The following is a 19,346-nucleotide window of genomic DNA, read 5'->3' on the forward strand; positions in this document are numbered from 1 at the left end:
CCTTCCCCCTGCAGCCACGGCCCAGCTTCCCTTCCCTTCCCCTGAACCCTTATTTCTGATCCCTGCCTGCCCTTCCCCTCCTCTCCCCGCATCCTTCCTCTGGCATTGGCAGGCTCTGCCCCCACTCTAGCCTGGGGCACAGAGCAGGGCACAGAGCCAGCACCATTACTATGAGCTACATTCCCCAGGCTGGAGTGGGGATGGAGCCCACTAGCACTGGAGTAAGGGTAAGCGAGGTGGGGCAGGCAAGCAGCAGCTATGGCTCTGGCTCCAGTCCGGGGTTGATGCTAGACCACTGCCCTGTACTCAATTCCAAGACTTTTCCCCCCTGCCATGTTAAATGTGGGGGACCTCATCTCAGAATCAAGTAAATATGGTAAACAGAGACTTAAAATGCTGCGTAGTGAAAAGCACGTGTTGGCGGCTTTTCCCCCTTTGGGCTTATTCCCAATGCAAAGTGCCTGTGCCTGTGCCTGAGGGTGCTTTATGATTGCACAAAAAGGACAGGCCTTGCTTACCTGTTTATATTTTCGGTAACAACGCTGAATGACTGCAGCAGCCACTTCCTGCTGCTCCCGGAGGGGACGGCCCTGCACAAAGAAGTAAAAAAACAATGACTGACAATCTGAGCTGGCAAACCAGAAGGGAAGATGTAAACTAGTGGTCTGCTGCAGCTGGCAAGGGCTCTGATTCCTGGCTCCTTCCTGCTCAGCTCCCACCAGCAGACACTGTGAAAAAGGTTTCATTTGCAACTGGTAAAGGAGACAGAGACCCTCTGATTCCTCTGCAGACAATGAGCTAGTAACTGGCAGGACAAGATGAAAACAGGTGGCAGACCGAAGGCTGAATCTTCATGAATGTACTTAGAGAGTCACAGGGCTTCCACTGGAGCAACACTGTGCCAAGGTGGAGTTGGGGCTGGGCATCCTGACTCCACTGGCGTGTTGAACCAAACCAGCAGCATGCAAGATATGGCATAAAAAATAAGGGGTGAGAGGAAGGGGCCAGGAGGACACACTGGGGGACCTCTTGTATCCTGTAAACATATATTCTCTGCATTTAATTTCCTGGCAGACTCTGTTTCCTTCCCCCTCCCCCTCCCCTCCTCCCAAGGCATACCAGCACAGCAGACTTAAGTGTCCAGGGCAAACTTACAGGAGAATGGGAAGGGAGGGCACATGTGGTTCAGAGAGAGGGTTGAGGGCAGGGGGCACAGTTCTGTGAGTGGGAAGGACGTGGCAGGATGCGATGCATGGGTCCAAGAGTGGGGTTGAGGGGAGGGAAGTCTTACCCAGCCAGGAATGTCTAAACAATACTGGCTGAACTGTTGCCTCCATCTGCTCTGCTCAGCCTGGATCTGTTGCTCTTACAAACAACAGTAGCCAGGAACTGTTTTGGAATTCCCAGCCCAGCAATGCTGCTTAGGTGCAGACTCCATAGGAGGGTGGGAGTGATTCCAATGCCCCTCATAACTTGGCACCTGGGGTGTGTATGCCCTCTCTCCCACCCTTAGTGCACTAGCGACTCACCTTGTATTTCCTGAACACAGTCTGGACAAGTTTGGCAGCTTCATAGAGCTCTCTCTGCTCATGATCGGACAGAGTTAGCTGTGCAAACTCGTTCTCAACCTTCTCGCTGGTGGACGCACTCAGAAATTCTGACCAGTCTGCTGCTGAAGGAAGGCTGGGTTTCTCAAAAGCTGTTTCGCTGATTGGTGAGCCGACCGGGCTCAGGCTGGTGTTTGAAGAAGGGGTCAGGGGTTCACTATACAAACTTCTGAAAGCAAAGCCAGAGTGTGAACATGGTCACATGAGCACATGGTGGCTACTGCTGTCTGACACATTCTGCTACTCGCTGCCAGAGTGGAGCTTGAGCTTAGACAACTCTTAGGCCGCACTGACCTCCTAGTACCTGCCGTGCGTGAGCACACACTTGGCTTTCGTAGGAATTGGGAACAGGTTGGACTATGGCCTGGCTACAGTGTCTGCGAAACAAGTTCTACAAGTCTGATTTATCCTTGTGATATTTTTTCAGGGCTTTTCACTGTAGAAAGTTGCCTGGTATAGTGAAAGATGAACAGGCAGGGGTTGATGAAGCCAGCAGACGAGGCTCTCTGATGCAACTGAGCTGCTGTCACTGAATAGCCCTGCCCATGACTCATGGGACAAGGGCAGCTCAGAAATGAGGTTGGTCTCAACTGGCTCTTCAGTCACAGATTTAATTCAGACTAAGTTAACAGCAAAGAAAAGCTGCATGTTATGAGTCTGGGTCACCCCAGACATGAAGGGGATGCTTCCAGGCTGCAGCAGGCATCCCACTGGGGCTGCCTCATCTGTCCTGTCCCCACCACAAGCACCACTTCCATTAAGCTCCTTCTTCACTAGAAGCTCTGAAGTCAGGGCCATGTTGCAGACCACACTGGTCCAGGCTTGGAGCCTTGTATCACCAAACTCTGTCTGTGATGTGGGAAGGACATGATCATCCTCACCAAGGCACTGACCTGCACAGAGGAATGCCACTCTTGAGTCCAGGACTCTAGTACGCATGTGTGTGGAAACATGAGTAGTTATGTAACATGGGACACATTTGCACTATATTCTCAGACCATCAAACACTCATCATCTTTGTGATGCGGATGACAAGGGGGAAGGGTGCACAGCTGCCCTGTCCTTCTCACAGATGCCGCCCGATGGCCTTGTCAGACACCCAGTGGCACCTACAGCCCTCAGATCATATTACACCCAGTTAGGCACAACAAGTAGGTAGAAGCCTGTAGCTGAGCTCCTTGCCCTTCAGCATGTGACAAGGAACAGAGGCTGCAGTTCAGGAAGGACACATAACAAGGTGTTCATTGGGTAATAGCACCTGGGTCTCAGCTGGAGAATCCAGAGAGGAATCCATTTCTCGAGCCCCTATCACTCAGCACTGAATATAACCACTGAGACCCTCCAACATGCCCTCGCTTTAGAATTTGGCTGCTGTGTGGCTACTGCTGGATTTATCCTCTCATCCTTGCTTTGGGGAGAATACCTCAGTGGAAGTTAAAGGCTTGTGACATGGTTTGTGGAATTAGGGATGCTGGCCCAGAGCTTCCACATGTGGAGTTCCTGCTTGCCTATCCTGCCCTAAGGCTTGAGAGATCAGGAAACAGGCCCTAAATTCTCAAATCCTCACTTCAGTCTTATGGCTTCCTACTACAGTGTGAGGTCATCCGGTCCCCAAAAGAACTGTCTGCCTGGCTGTGCCCTCTTCTGCCTCACACTCCATGTCCAACAGGGTCTGCTTTGCTGCATGTTTGCTCTGTTCTATCAATTCACAGCAGTCCCCAGCAGCAAGGTGTCAGCATTGCCTGCTGTTTGCATGTGCAAGACCAAGCAGGAAAGTTCTAGACTCCTTTGCATTACATTTGATTCAAAAGCAATTCCAAGGACTTAGGAACACACACACACACACGCACACACCTGCAGTGAAAGAGGGCCATGCCCATGACTGCCTCTGGATTCATCACCAACCTGATCTGTGCAGCACTTGGCAGATGGTCGACATCAGCAAGGTAACTGGCCAGCCAGCTCATGGTGGTGCTAATGGCAGCACCATCTGTCCTCTCCACCAGCGGCGACTCCATTGGCACAAAGTTCTCCCGCTTGATCCTGTCAGGTGTCGCTTCGATGATGTGCTCTGCCAATGTCATCATATTCACCTAGGAATAGCAGACAACAGCCATGCTCATGGGCTGCTGAGCCATGTCTCAGACCTCCCTTGCTTCTTTGTCCCAGCCCTGACACTCCCACAGTATTTCTGTTTAGAAATAAATGTACCTAATTTGGGTTTTCCCTGCGCCTCTGGCTGGATTGGCCTTCCTGCCCCTCCCAGTCTTTGTTTGTCACTGCTGTACTCAAATGTTTCAGAGCATCATGCAATTCCCCCACCCAAAGGGATGGAAAGAACTACACAGTGCAGCCTTAATCCACTGCAGCCTCACTCCTTCCAAAGCTCTGGTGTTGGCAGCACCAGCACTCTGCACAGACAGTATTCCTTTATTTACACCAAATAAGGCAAGATAGTTGCTTCAGGTAACATGTGTGAGCCCCTCAAGGAATATGACAAGGCATGGATTGCCTCTATGCTCTAATGGGTGATTGCTGGTACATACAAGGTGCCAGTGAGGCTGGAATATCTGGGGTGGATTTGTTTGATGCCACATGCTAACTTACACCCACACTTGGCTCAGTTAAGCAGTAATGTCGCGCAACAGCTATGATGTTTTCTGATGTCATCTTTGCCAAATTATGCAAATGTTTATGTTCAGAAAAGGTTAAAAACCTTCTGTTACCAGAGTCACTAATTGTTGCTGTTAACCCTGAACAGTCCAGTAACGAGCAGTACCACTTTCTTGGTGGGAGCAGCAAAAAATCCTGCACATAATCAATGGCTGGTGTGGGACAGTGCCTGCCACTGCTGTCATACACCAAAGCACAGGTGGTCTGACTAGTGATTAGCACCAGCCAATAGACAAAAGTCCAAAGGGTAAATGGGGTCAAAACCCGAGTCAGAGTCCAATTAAGGCCAACATGCTAGGCAGAACAAAGTCAGGGATTGAGTCAGGACAACTACCCATGAGAGCCAAGTCCCAACAATCCAAAGTGTGAGGCAGAGGCCAAAGTCCGATCAGTCAGCAAATGACCTCATCTAGAATCAGGGCACAGAAGCAAAGAAGCGTGCAAAGGATAGCAAGGCTCCTGCCACATCACAGTGTCCCCAGGAATGCTTATATAGTTTGAAGTATCCAGTCAGGGGCTGGGAGACACTGACTGGTGGAAAGACCTTTCAGAGTGGGACCCCTTTCCTTGTTCTGCTTTCTTCTATAAGCTGCGGCCTGGTGGAGGGCCAAGCTAGTATTTGGTCCCCAAGTCCTTAGACTGGGGGTTCAGGATTGGGTCCTGATGTTACCCCCTCTCTTATACCCAACTTCCAGGCAGGCTGAGCACAGTTTTCCCAGGTGCTTTTAATGGAAAGCATGAAGTAGTGCTGGGGCAGGTACTGGTTTCCAGGTGTAGTCTTCCGGACCACGTTCTTCCCAGTCTCCCAGGAACAATAACCAGCTGTGTTTAAATTCTGAATCTAAGATCTCCCAAACTCCATATTCTTCATTCCCCTGCACAACAACAGGAGGAAATGGCTGCGTGGAGGGATTTTTCTGTATACAGCTTCAGCAACATGTGGAATACTAAGTGAATTTTGGGGGTCTGGGGCAGCCACAGTTTGTATGCAATGGTGTTGATTTGATGGACTATTGGATACAGCCCAATTTGCAGAAGGCTCTCTCTGTGCATATGCGCTCAGGGGATAACCATACCTTCTGGCCAATGATATAGGTCAGGCCTGGCTGGTGGCAATGGTCAACATAACATTTTAGGTTTCTTTGGCTTGGTTTACTTATTTCTTCAAATCCTTCTATCTATGATGAATGTACTGCAACCATTTAGAAGCCACAGGATTGGGAAACACCTAAGGCAGCTTGGTGTGGAACTGAGGATGGAAACCTTTATTTACAAATGGACAAGGAGGACCAATTATCCTGTTGGTAATTGCTGTAGCAATGAAGGTATTGCTCCAGGATTTGACTTACTCTTTCAGCCAGGCCACGGGATTGGGGATGATATGCAGCTGACAGGTGGGACCGAACTCCAAATAGGCACAGGGCCTCTTGCCAAAATGAGGAGGTAAACTGAGACACTCTCTCTGAGATTAAATGCTAAGGGAGTCCACAGAGGTGGACCATGTGGATATTCAGAGCTGTGATTTCTCTTTGGTAGTAGGTAACACAGTGCAGGGAATCAAATGTTCTTTTTTCATAAAATTGTCTAGCACCATCAGCATCGGGGTCCAGTCTGGTAAAGACAGAAGCCACTCGTAGTCAGTCTAACAGTTCCAGGACAAAGGGCAAGAAGCATATTCTGGGTGGTAATTTGGGTTAGCACCTGGTAATCTACACAGAGGCATAGACTCTCATCTCCCTGCCTGCCCCTCCCCCCGCCTCCATAAATAAGACCAGTGTCCCGACAGGTGAAGTGGATTTCCTAATAAATCTCTTAGCTAGGTTCTTTTGGAGATCCTTGTGCAGAGTGATTAGCTTGGGTTTGGATAGGACTTATATTTGCCCTATGGGTATCTTTGTCCCAGGCTGGAATTCAATAGTACAATCATAGTCTCAAAGTGGGGGAAGGGTGTCCAAGTTCTTCTTTTCCCAGAACGTTGACAGTCCCTATATTTGGAGGGAAGGTCTACTACCATGTCAGGGGGGCAGGTCTGCCCTCAGTGTCAAAGGTACGGATACTCCTAGGATCTTCTGAGCAACGGGTTCCCAGGCATTCCAGTGGTGTATCTGGAAGTGATTAGAGTAACACTGACTTCCTGCAACTTTCACAGCACAATGGGGTCATGCAGCATTAGCCAGGTTATCCCCAGCATTAGAGGAAAACATGGAAAATGGATTACCCTGAAGCTCAGCATTTCCAAACGCCCTTGGATGTCTACCTCCAGCGGGAGCGTCTCCTGCATTAGTGGTCTGGAGGACAGTATGGACCTATCAATGGTCTCCTGCATTAGTGGTCTGGACTGGCTGTCTAAGGGATCATGTAATCTCTGGGTGGTCTCCTCATCCAAGAAGCAGTCAGCAGACCTAGAGTTGAGAAGAGTGGTCAGCTCCAAGAATGGCTGAGGTGAGCCAGGTATATACAGCCATTGGACCAATTGCAGCTGAGGGTCTGAACTAAGAGGCAGTGAGTGGGCCCCACTAAAGCCTGAAGCTGGATGGGTATTATGGGTAGTTCCCAGGCCTACCCCACTTAGTGGGCCTGTGCGTTGACATTTTCTGAACCCCCCCCCCAATTATGGGCTGGACAGAAGGCAATGGTTTGCTAGGGCTCACCACAATAGAGGCATTGGTAGTGCTGTTGGCATTTCTCAGGAGTGAACCTTCAACAACTCCCATCCACCTACATGAGCTCAGAACAGGTGTAAGTGTGGAAGGTGGTGTGGAATGGGGAAGCCAAAGGTGGCAACCTCTTTTCTTCTTGATGCCCTTTTAGCCTGTTGTCAAGTCTGATGACCAAGTCAATAAAGGTATTTTGGCTGGAGAGTACTTCCACATGGGTCAGCTAGTCCTTGACTTTTTCTTAGGACCCCCTATTGGAACTGGATGGCCTCATTCCAGTCTGTGTCAGCTGCATAACAGCAAAAGTGGGCTGCATAGAAGGTTGCCGTGCCTGAACCTAGGTGGAGCTGTTTTTGGTTTATCACAGAGCTGTTTCTGGTTTATCAAATATTGCAGACAGAGCCCAAAGTTCTGCATCCCCCAATGCTTCTCTAATAATTGGGGAGGCCCAATCTAATAGGGAATCCCCCATTAATAGGCTGATAACAAAGGCCACCTTGGCTTGATTGCTGGCATATGTACAAGGGCATGTTAGAAAGAAGAGATAGCACTGGTTCATAAAGCCCCAGAAACATGACAATCACCATTAAATCTGGGGGTAGTTGGATTACCAGGTGCTGGCCCAGTGAATGTCCTCAGAAAGAGTCATTCTCTGTTTACAATTGCTGGCAGTCATCAACCAGATGGGCCAACTGAGCCCTTGGGTCCAGGTTTTCCATAAGCCGTTGACTAACTTGGACCTGCAGGACCTGGCTTTTATGCTTTAACTGGCTTGGCTCTTCCTGAGTTGTTAGCTCCCACTTCAAGGAGTCTGGGGGTACAGGCTGGCCTGTGGGATCCATCCTGTGGGTACTACCCCCTTGCCCAAGTAGGCTGGTCCACACAAAATATGTCACGCACCAAGGCATAGATGGACTGACTTGTGATTAGCACCAGTCAATTGCCAAAGGTCCAAGAGGTAGCAGGGGTCAAAGCCAGAGAGTTACAGCCTGAATCAAGGCTGAAATGCTAGGCAGAGCAACGCCAGGGAGTGAACCAGCTCAGGTACCTATGAAAGTAGAGTTCCAACAATCCAAGGCATGAGAAACAGAGACAGAGATCAAAGTCCAAGTAGGATCAGCAAGGCATGGTTTGATCTAGAATCAGGGTGCAGAGGCAGCAAAACAGCATTTTTTTCTTTTATTATAAAAGTATCAAAAACAAAACTTTTTCCTTCTTTTAACACAAACTTTCTATTAAATCAAGCAAGCCATTACATTTAACATTTAAACACATCTCTCCCACTTCAACAGAACCAACCAAAAAAATTCATCCATTTCCCCATCCAAAACCTAAAACTTTGCAAGTTTGCAGGAGACACTAAACTGGGAAGCATTGTGAACATGGAGGATAGAAGCACAATTCAAAAGGATCTTGACAGATTGGAAAGTTGCAAGTGCTACACCTTGAAAAGAATAATCCAAAATACAAGTACAAAATGGGTAATACCTGGCTGGATGGCAGCCTCGAGGAAAGAGATCTGGGAGTCCTGGTAGATCAGAGACTCAACATGAGTCTGCAGTATGATGCAGCTGCACAAAAGGCTAATGAGGTTTTAGGATGCATCAATAGAAGATTAGGTGCAAGAGACAGGAGGTGATAGCACCTCTCCGCTTGGCATTGGTTAGGCCTCATCTAGAGTACTGTGTGCAGTTCTGGGTTCCACATGTTGAAAAGAATGTGAGAAGTTAGAAAGGATTTAGAGGCAGGTGACAAAAATGATAAAGGGCTTGGGAACCAAGTCATACAAGGAGAGGTTGAAGGAGGTAGGCATGCTCAGCTTACAGAAAAGATGCTTAAGAGGGGACGTGATAGCAGTCTTCAAAAACTTGAAGGCCTGCCAGAAAGAAGAGGGAGAATTCTTTTTCTTTCTTACTGCAGAGTAGAACACAGACACATGACTTCAAGTTGCAGCAAAGTAGGTTTAGACTGGATATCACGAAAAACTTCTTCACTGTGAGAATAGGAAGGCAGTGAACTAGACTGCCTAGGGAAGCTATGGACTCTCCACCACTGGAGGTATTCAAGAAGAGGCTGGACAGCCACTGTTCAGGGATGTTCTAGGCACAGCCATGCCCATGTTCTTCTATGGGAATTTCCCATGCTTCTGGGCTTTCCTAGTTGCCACATGGGGCTGGGAGGAAATTCCATCCCTCAGCACCCTTTCTGCTACATGTGTCAAGGTGTTTCTAAGCCTTCCTCAGAGGCACTGGGTGCTGGTTGCAGCCAAGGCTAGGATTTTTGACTGGGGTATGCCAAAGCTCCTGCTGCGACTTGAACCCAGAGGGTCCTGGCTAGAGGGTCCTGCCTTCTTCTCAGGGTCAGACCAATCACCATATCTGAAATTAGGAAGGCATTTTACCCCATGATCAGATAGGGTTGCCTTCTTCTGTAGCATGAGGCATAGCCCTCTTCCTAGGATGTTTTGAGCTTATATTAGCAAACTTTGTAGCAGCAGTATTTTGACCACTGTGGTCCTGCTTTACCTGTGGCAGGTTCGGGTGTTGCATCTTAGGTTGTGTCAGGGTTGGCAGTAGTTTTACTAAGAGTTTAGATTATGCATTTGTATAGCATGGCTTGGACAGTGATGATCCTGCCTCAGGCAGGGGGTTGGACTAGATGACTTCTGGAGGTCTCTTCCAGCCCTACTTCTCTATGATTTAACACCATGTATTATTCAAACATAGGAATTGAAATAAACAAAAAAACCCCAGACAAACAAACAAAAAAGTCCAAACACAAAACCACATCAGCCAATCCTGGGCACAAGAAAAAATGCTCTGAATTTGGTACATTTTGCACAATGTTCATAGCAACAGAACTGCCAACTTGGCCCTCTGCCACCCTTTTTCAGGTTTTCCCCGTCCTGATTCTTTTTGTTCCCTTACATAGTACAGGTTTACCTTATTCAGCCCTATCTTTGAACTGGTGATTAAAAGACATTCTAACATGTCTATACACAATTAAAAATCAGTATCTTTCCTCTTGCATGCAAATGTCCAGTTTGTGGGAACTTGCCCCATAGCACCATCTTATGCGTCACAGGCCATATCCCTACTAATGTCTCAAGAAAGTATCCCACTCTGATCCATATCCTCTTTGCAACATGGCATTCCCAGAAGACATGCCTTTGAGATAGCTGGCCCTTAGGTACTACATTTCACTATCCAATCCCCAACTCTTCTATAGCTGCCAAACCAGAAGGATATGGTGGACCATCAACCATTCAAAATCTGTGCTCTTCCAACAAGTGTCAAAAATATCACTCCACACCCTTCGTGATCTCTCCTTATTCAGAGCATCCTACTGGAGTGAGATGGCTCTTTGATTGGACAAATTAATGAATTTTCTAGCATTCTCTTAGGATTTCTGGACCCACTTGCTGCAAATTATATTTATTTTTCAGTGCCTCCAAGACAGCATAAAAACTTAGTGGTTGTAATGCCTATGGTCTTGTGCTTGGGCAAATGTCATCCTCCCACTCCTCCTCCACCCCAGTCTTCCACAAAGGCCCTGGTGGTATCTCATAAAGCCTGCAGCTCTGGATTTACCTCCCACCACCATGGTGCAACAAAGGCTCGTATATTTTACAAAGATAAACCAAAATATAACTGGAAACCCCATCCCCCACACTCCTATGTCCTATATAGCAACTCTCTGACCCAGTGCTCCTGCTAGGACCAAAACAAGGTACATAACTTATTTTGGATCTTGCATATCATCCTCCACTGAGGTGGAAAAAACATCTGCATGTAGAGCAGTGATGGCAATATCAGTGCCTTGATTATTCTCATCTTCCCCTCCAAAGATAGTTTTCATGACCTCCAGAGTCCTAGTAACTGTCTCACTTCCTCCACCACAGTTTGTACCTCCAGTCCTGGGTCAAAATTAATTCCCAGCACTCACCCTTCTCCAACAATCTTGACCCCAATATGCTTAAATCCCCTGCATCCTCATATACCATGCATTTAACTTTGCTATGTTCAACTTGGCTGCCATCACTTTTCCTTATTCACTTGGATGCCTCAGTGCCCTTTCCAGGGACAGGTAATCTCGACAAATGACATTAACAGTGCCCATATATGCTACACACTTGGTTTGGTCCCCATCTCCCCCAGGTACAAGCGCCCCACTTATTCCACCACTGATCTTTATCTTCTCCAACAATGGTTCCATTATATGTATAAATAAAAAAGGAGGGCAAAGGGCACCCTTGCCACACTGCTGACTGTGCCTCTATTTGTTGCCACAAGTGACTGTTGACCAATACTTGACTTATTATATCTGAATACAAAATTTGAATCCATCCTATGAACATGGGGGGGAAGCCCATCCTTTCCAGAGTGGCCAGCAAAAATGTGTGCACCATGTGATCATATGCTTTTTCTTAATCCAGGTTAAGTATGGCTACATTTAGTTTCTGCTGTCTGAAAAACCCAACCACATCTCTTAGCTGCACCAAGGCTTCATGGATTTTTCTTCTCAGTACTCCCAGAACCTGATCCAGTGTCACTGCCTTCCCAATCACCCGCTTCAGCCTCTCTCTTATATTACCTTTGCAAAAAGCTTATAGTCAAACTTCAAGAGGACAGTGGGTTCCCAATTACTCAAAACACTGGGGGAGATTTGACATGGCACTGAATTCCTTCTCAAACCATTTGATGTTGAAGACAAAGTTGGAAGTGGATGCTCACTAGGTGAAAGGAAGAGAGCTGTGGAAGGTGAATGTAGCACTCATTCAGAGCAGGTTATGACACTATCACCCTTCTTGAAAACCAGAGTAATCACCCCGCTTTCTATGCCCACCACCAAGTGTTTGCCCCTTTTCATTTTCCCATGCATTTCCAGTAAGTCTGGACCTCCCAAAAAATTGTACAGAATATTTTTGGGAATCCATCCTTCTGATGCTCTGCTCTTCCTGTAGCTTCCCAACACCTCCTTACCACCGGCACACTCCATTCTTCTTTTAGCTTGTGACTATCTGCTTTGCAGTATCTCCAAAACCTATTGGTATCCCCTCCATAAGTTACTTTTGGAGAGTACAGATCCTGACACAATTCCTCTACCATCCCCCAGATGTCACTCAGCCCTGTAACCTGTTCTGAATGAGTGCTACATTCAACTTCCACACCTCGTTCCCTTTCACCCAGCGAGCATCCACCTCCACCTTTGTCTTGAACATCAAATGGTATGAGAAGGAATTCAGCACCACCTCAAAGCACCCCCCCATGCTCTGTCAAAAAGATCAAATTAATTGAGTGGAATTTTCTGGTCAGGTTGACCCTTGTGAATGTCACTTCCTCCTCTGGGCTTCTCTTCCATACACTTGCAGACTGTTCTGCTCCACAATTTGTTTCAACAGTCTGGAGGTCTTGTCCACTCCCTCCCCTTCTCTCTCTGCTTTGTCTCCTACCTATATAAGACAGTCAAAATCTCCAAACAATACACTGGGTTTGGATCCTGGTAAGCTGACTGCTACCTCATTCAATACAACATAACAGGCTTTCTTCTCTGCCAGGGTATATATATTTGTTATGACAAACACTGTTCCAGATGCTTCACACTCTACCTAAAAATCCTTCTACTCACCAGCTCTATCACCTTTTGAATTCTAATCCATGGGTTCCATACCAGAACGTTCACTCCAGATGCTCCATTTTCATTACTGCCCAACCATTGTGAAGGTCCTCAAGTCCACCTCTCCTCAAAAAATACAAATTCCTCTCCCCCCAGTATGCCACCCGCCTACAAGCACATGATATCTGCTTATACCTGGGAGTCAGGAATGCCTCTGCTCCTGCCCATTTACTCATGCTCAGAATACTCTTAACATTGACTGATGCCAAGGCCAAGGTGACCACTGGGTACTGTTTTACAAAGTGGCTCTTCATCTTTGTTTTCCCTTGCTTTTTACCTTTTCCCTTCCCCCAAGTGCTCCATTTTGTTGCCATCTTGGACGACTGGCCTAAACTTTCCACTTCAGAGGAAAGTGGGACCTCTACAGAGGAAGATTCTCCTCCTGTCACATCTCTGATTCTCTGCCTTTCCTTATTTTTCACCTCCTCCTCCACACTTCCTGTGTTTGCCAAGTTTTCTGGTTTCATTTTTGCACTTTCAGTGAGTCACTCCATCACCTCCTCTCTTCCTTCTTCTTCCGAGTCCACCCCATCTCTCTCCCTGCTCTTGAGGGTACTTGTCTCCCCTTGTTTCTCTTCTCCTTCCTCCAACAACTCCAACTGGAGGACCTCCTCAAAAATCTCTTCCTGGCTCTACTGTGGGGTCTCCTTCACCACCTCCTTGACCAGGTCATAAAATGCTTAGATGCAGGAGACGAGGTAGATGTCATTTACTTGGATTTTAAGAAGACCTTTAATATAGTATCTCATTCTATTCTCATAAATAAACTGAGCAGCTAGCTGTGACGTAGATGATTACACATTCACATGGCTAGCAAATTGGCTTAGGGGTCACACCCAGAGAGTGGTGGTGGATGGGTTGGTATCAACCTAGGAAGATGTGGACAGTGGAGTCCCACAAGGCTCGGTCCTAGGACCTGTGCTGTTCAATGTCTTCATCAGTGACTTGGATGAGGGTGTGGAAAGCACTCTGTCCAAATTCACAGATGATATCAAATTATGGGGTAAAGTTAACACACTAGAGGGTAGGAACAGAATCCAGGTGGATCTGGACAGGTTGGAGAAGTGAGCAGAACAGGGATGCAGTTCAAGTGCAAAGTGCTGCACCTAGGGCGAAGGAATCACCAGCACACTTACAGGATGAGGGAGGACCTTCTCAGCAGCACAGCAGCAGAAAGGGATCTCAGAGTCAGTGTTGACACCAAGATGAACACGAGTCGTCAATGTGACAGAGCGATCAGTAAAGCTAACCGCACTTTATCATGCATTAGCAGGTGCATGATGAACAGGTACAGGGCAGTGATACTTCCCCTCTATGCGGCATTGGTCAGGCCGCAGTTGGAGTACTGCATCCAGTTTTGGGCGCTGCACTTGAAGAGGGATGTGGACAACCTCGAAAGGGTTCAGAGGAGGGCCACTTGTATGGTTAGGGACCTGCAGGCAAAGCCCTATGAGGAGAGATTGAGAGATCTGGATCTCTTCAGCCTCCACAAGAGAAGGCTAAGAGGTGATCTTGTGGCTGCCTATAAATTCATCAGGGCGGGGCTGGGGGCGACAGGGCAGTGGCAGCAAGGAATAGGAGATGCTGTGTTTACCAGAGCATGGCTTGGAGTAACTAGGAACAACGGCCACAAAATGATGGAGAGCAGATTTAGGTTAGACATCAGGAAGAACTTCCTTACAGTAAGGGTTGCATGAATGGGCTTCTAAGGGAGGTGGTGCTCTCCCCTACCTTAGGGGTCTTTAAGAGAAGGCTAGACATGCACCTGGCTGGGGTCATCTAACCCTTTCCTGCCCAGGGCAGGGGGTGGGACTCGATGATCTACTGAGGTCCCTTCCTACCCAAACATCTATGAATCTATGAACCTTCACCTCTGTTTTTTCCTGCAACTGCTCCTCCTCTCTTCCCTCCTGCCTCTCTTCTTCCTGTTTTTCCCATTGTTCTTTTCATTTCCCCTCCTCCTTGTCCTCTTCTTCCCTCTCCTCCTATGCATCCTCTGCATTGGCTACTCTCCTCTGGCTTGAGATGCTTGCAAAGGTTTTGGGCTAGGATATGTGGCCCCTCTCCCCACACAAGTTACATATCCATCCATCCATCCATCCATCCATCCATCCAAAGTTTTGCCACATGGCCCTTCTTTCTACACAGGACATGAGGGCATGCCAAGCCCCAGTCCAAACACAGCCTGCATCTCACACCTTCGGTATGTAACCCACTTTTCACAGTAGCACTCCAGCCACATTCCCACAGCCTCCTCCATAATGAGGTCTGTAAACATTTTCACTATTACCACCTACTCCTGGGAGTCTGCAGCCACTCCAGAATCAGAAAAATGAAAGGTAAGGTCTTCTCTAAGCTCTTGGTACAGTTCCCTAAAACAAGTGTAAGAACTATGGTCTTGAAAGCTAATGGGCCAGTCTAAGCCCACAGGCAAAGTTATTAAGAAACTCCATTTTTACCTTCAGGTATTTCTGCAGAATTGAAATTCTAAACTCCAGCTTCAACATCAAAGGCCTCTCCAGTCATCATTTAAAATTATTTGATTTAAATCAAATCTACTCTGGTCATACCTGTTCAGTTCCCTAGTGACCAGCCCCTAACTGACAAAGACTCAGAGCAGGCAACTCGTTCAAGGACGGGCCTAAAATCAATCTGGGACCATGCCAGAAGAACCAGAAGCATGGATATCAGGCCTCCAGATGGCAGGAGTTAATCTGCTGCTTGTACCTCTGACTTAGAATACATGGACACATTAGACATCAGTTGTAGGTCCCTGACCACTGCAGCAATAGCCAGAGACCCTTCCTTCCTTCCTCAGCAGCCAGGGATCACCTGCCTCTGGGCCCCTCTTAAAAGGGGAACATGGGGTCCTCAGGTCATAGGCCATCCTCATCATGAAATGTCTAAGATCCTTGGGATGGCCTGTGAGGACCCCAAGCTCAGGTGCCCTTGCTGTGCTGGGGACACCATCTCTGCTTGCTGCCCTGGTTCCTGAGGTTGCAGAGACCTCTCAGAGAAGGACAGGAAACGTGTCAGCACATCCAGGGGTCCTTGTGAACACCTACACAAGGCTGCAAAGAAGTCACCAGCTGGTACTACCAGCTCAGCTCCAGGAACAGCTTACCAGAAGCTCACTGGAAGCCTGGGAGCTGCTAGGGTTGCTCTGCTATAACAACCAGGAGCCTGAATAGTAAAGTCAAAGTCCTGAACTCCCACACCTGGCCCAGGAACAGAGAGCAGCAAAATCATGTCAATGCTGAGTGACAGGGATGGGGTTTCTTAGGGAAGGTGCCAGATCCCAGCCCCAACAATGCCAGACACAGGAGCACAGCACATGGCAGCACCACATGGCCCAAAGGCCTGTTTCCCCTTGCTATGCTTGGGTGCAGCTGGCTTCAGACAGTTTATTTCTGAAGCTTGCATTCAGGACTGCAACAACCCAACCCAGACATCCTCCCCTAAAATGCCAGCTGCTCTCCTCTGTTTCTCTCCTGAAACAAGGGAGATAAAGACCCAGCAGGAAGGGTGAGGGCAGATCTGGTACACTGATCTTCCTAGGACCTGCTTCTTTCACTGCCAGACTCCTGGTACCTTCACAGGCTTCTCACATGGCAGCAGTTGCTCTGTTAGTCTGGGGTTGCCGTCTTTGGCTTCTCTTAGCCGCCAGAGCTACTCACTGATGCAATGCACCTTCAGTGCTTGCACAGGACCAGAATCTTGCACCCAGGATGACAAAGCCAGTTGCACTGCTGCTGGACGCCCAAGGGCACTGGCCTGCAGTACCTGGGCTTGAGATGCAGTTGCTGTGCAGAATTGCCTGCATTCACTGGCATGACCCCTTGGAATCTCTACCCAGCACTGCCCTCTCTCATGATCCAACGGTACTGGCCAGGGCTGCTCTTACATTGCCATGGGGCTGTGACCCTTCTAGCCCAAGTACCCACTGTGCCCCAGCAGCTCAACAGCACTTCATGCAACTGTAACACGACCTGCCCCGGCCCTCCATGTCTCGCAGCCCAACAGAGCCTTGGAGATGGCCCTGGAGCAGCTGCAGACTTACCTGCAAGTCTTCCATATGGTGCAAACAGTCCTCGTTCTCCACATTGTCCCGGTAGGACAGCAGCTCCGTGTCCACTATCTCCCTGTCAGCCATCAGCAGTACGTTCATTTGCTCCCGCTGGTGCAAGCTATGGGCCACCGTGTCCTTCCCCAGTGCATGCCCCTTCGGGCTTCCTGTCACCTGCACTGTGGACACCCCAATGTAAAGGTCTTTGGGGCTCCATTTGATCCCTGCCTGGCTGCCAGGGCCACGGTACCCAGTGCTGTCTGGGAGGTGCTGGGACAGCTCCCGGCCATAGTCCCTCATCCCTTCACTGGGGCTGATTGTCTCTGGGGCTGGCTGCTTGGAGCTGGCACTGTGCTTCCGAAGGCTTGATTGCTCCAGGCTCAGAGCTGTGGAGAGCAGCTTGTCCTGTCGTATCTGGAAGTACTCAGGGCTCAGCTTGTGTTTCTTGGGTGCTGGGTAATCTTTCTGGCTCTCACTGCTATAGTAATTGGAGGGCTCAGACCTTGGTCGTCTTAACTCTGGAAGCAAACAGACCGTAAGTCAGGACCAGCCAGCCAGCATCAAGTGATCCCAGTACAGAGCGCTCCCCCCCACCATGGGTGGAGATGCATGCCATACTGATTTCTGTGGCAGCAGTGATGGGCATTCTACAAGGAAGCTACACCAAAATTGATCCCACAATTCAAGGTGCACTGCTTTCAAAACAGCCAGCTTCTGACACAGAATGGCACAGCTGTGCTTAGCCTCTTTTCCCAGTAAACTGCCTGCTCCAGCAGACGAAGCTACTACCCCTTTGGGTTGTTTTTACCTGTACTGGAACTGGAAATAACAGTGACTCCCTTTGGGGGCTCTTGAGAAGTGATTATGTCACTATGCCATTGGGACACCCAGCTCTCCACGTTGGACTCTCCGCTCGAAGGGCACTGGATTCTGGGGTTTTGCCCAAGCTGAGCTTGCTCATCTCGCTGAAGCTGTTCCAGGCACTCTGCCAATTTCACATGACCCCGAGACCGGGCAATAGCCAGGGGCAGTCTCCCAAGGGAATCAGGAATGGAAATAGCACGGCGGTCCCACTTGTACAGCACAACAGCTGCATCCATGTGGCCTAGAGCACATGCCCACATCTGGAAAAGAAGAGCACAGTTGATGCAATGGCAAAACCCATGATGCACCCACCACTGCTGCCCTCTCCCATTAAGCCTCGAGACTTGTTCCATGCTCTGCCCACTGAGAATAGCTCTGAGCAGCAGCACTTGAATGCCCAAGCATGTCCAAATGCCCAGAAGTGGTGTCTTTACAAGTGTTACAGAAAGCACATAATGGCCCTGCAATACAGCTCAGGTGCACACCTGTGAGCTCAAAAACAGGAGGCTGTCCATTGTCTGTCCGCTTCACACTAACCTCACTCTCAGCTTTCAAAGAGCCAACCCACTGTCCCCAGGGGAAGTTAGCTATACAGTGTTGGCTTCTGGAGTATCACAGAGTTGTGGTGCAGCATGAACAGGGGAAACAGCAGCCAGCCAAGGTTCGCAGAAGGATGGAACTGTCAGTGCTTTGTACTGAATTATCAGGGAGAAGCCAAACAGAGAAGCAATGCTGGAGAAGCAGGAATCTAGGAAGCAGTGAACAAAATTTGGAAGCAGCAAAATGCTAAATATGACAGCATCTCTGTGACTGCAAAGAAGTCATGTGATAAACAAGTCTTCAGGGCTGGGCCGAGCGTGGGGCAGGAACTAAGGAAACACAGATAAGCGTCAATAAAGGAGCTGTACCCGTACCAAGCTGTGGCACCAGGATAACTATAGCTAGACTCTGTCTGACTACCATCAGAAGCTGGCTGAGCACCCCCAGAACACACACGTCTAACCAGGCCAAGACGAGCAGGGCAAGCTTCACCCTTGGTTTGATTAACGTTATCAATTACAGTAAGAGCCTTAATAGCTGACACTGAGTTTTTAGAACCATTTTTTTTGTTGTTGTTTTAACAAGCTGTTAAGATAAGACTTTTCTTTTTAAAAGTTTTACACTATTTTTGGAGAATGAGGGGAGGTAAAAAAAAAATAAAGAATTCACCCCCTTTACCAATGAGATTGCAGACACTTACATTTCCAGCAGTTTCTTTGCCTTGCAATACACACACAGAGCAAACACATACCACACTGCTTAGAATACCACACTTTTTTCTGAGTCTTACCTAACTTTCAGCTTTCCTTTTCCTTACAGATTTTAACTGTATCATTTTTGGTCTACAGGCTTTACAATTCATTCTCATCAGTGGCCCTTTTTGCCTTGCACTTTGAAAACCAATACATCCAGCAAATTTTGATCTTTCTCTCACAGCCTGTCAGTTCTTACAACGCGCACACAATCCAGCAAGCTTTGTTCTAGAACCGAGAAAGCTCCCCCTGAAAGACTGTGTGTGATGGATTACACACCATACACAATTCCCTTGGAAAAGCTGTTCCTACTTCCAAAAGGAACCCCCCAAACCATGCAGTCCTAGAGAAAAAACAAAACGTGTTTCTGATAAACTTACCTTTTCTCTGCCCAAAGTAACTCTGGGCACTGACCTCTGTTTACACAGCTGTATCCTGATGTTTCCCAAAACAAGATGTTACACTGTTATAACAATCTCTTTTAGGCTTTTTACTGTTCCTAGAGAGGCCG

The 19,346-nt window shown here is 48.2% G+C and overlaps 1 protein-coding gene across 3 annotated transcripts in view; it reads right to left on the reverse strand.

Moving 5' to 3' along the window:
* The window catches only part of CAMTA1 (calmodulin binding transcription activator 1), a 160,498-nt gene that overhangs the window by 27,396 nt on the left and 113,756 nt on the right, over window positions 1-19,346 (reverse strand). For all 3 annotated transcript variants that reach the window (XM_025213014.1, XM_025213015.1, XM_014523520.2), the window contains 5 exons: window positions 17,488-17,803; window positions 16,674-17,197; window positions 3,513-3,700; window positions 1,530-1,776; window positions 519-590 (listed from right to left, as the gene is read on the reverse strand). In XM_025213014.1, the coding sequence (XP_025068799.1) occupies window positions 519-590; window positions 1,530-1,776; window positions 3,513-3,700; window positions 16,674-17,197; window positions 17,488-17,803 (1,347 nt within the window). The remainder of the gene's footprint in view (window positions 1-518; window positions 591-1,529; window positions 1,777-3,512; window positions 3,701-16,673; window positions 17,198-17,487; window positions 17,804-19,346) is intronic.

The sequence above is a fragment of the Alligator sinensis genome, unplaced genomic scaffold, assembly GCF_000455745.1.
Source record: "Alligator sinensis unplaced genomic scaffold, ASM45574v1 scaffold433_1, whole genome shotgun sequence".
NCBI lineage: Eukaryota > Metazoa > Chordata > Crocodylia > Alligatoridae > Alligator > Alligator sinensis.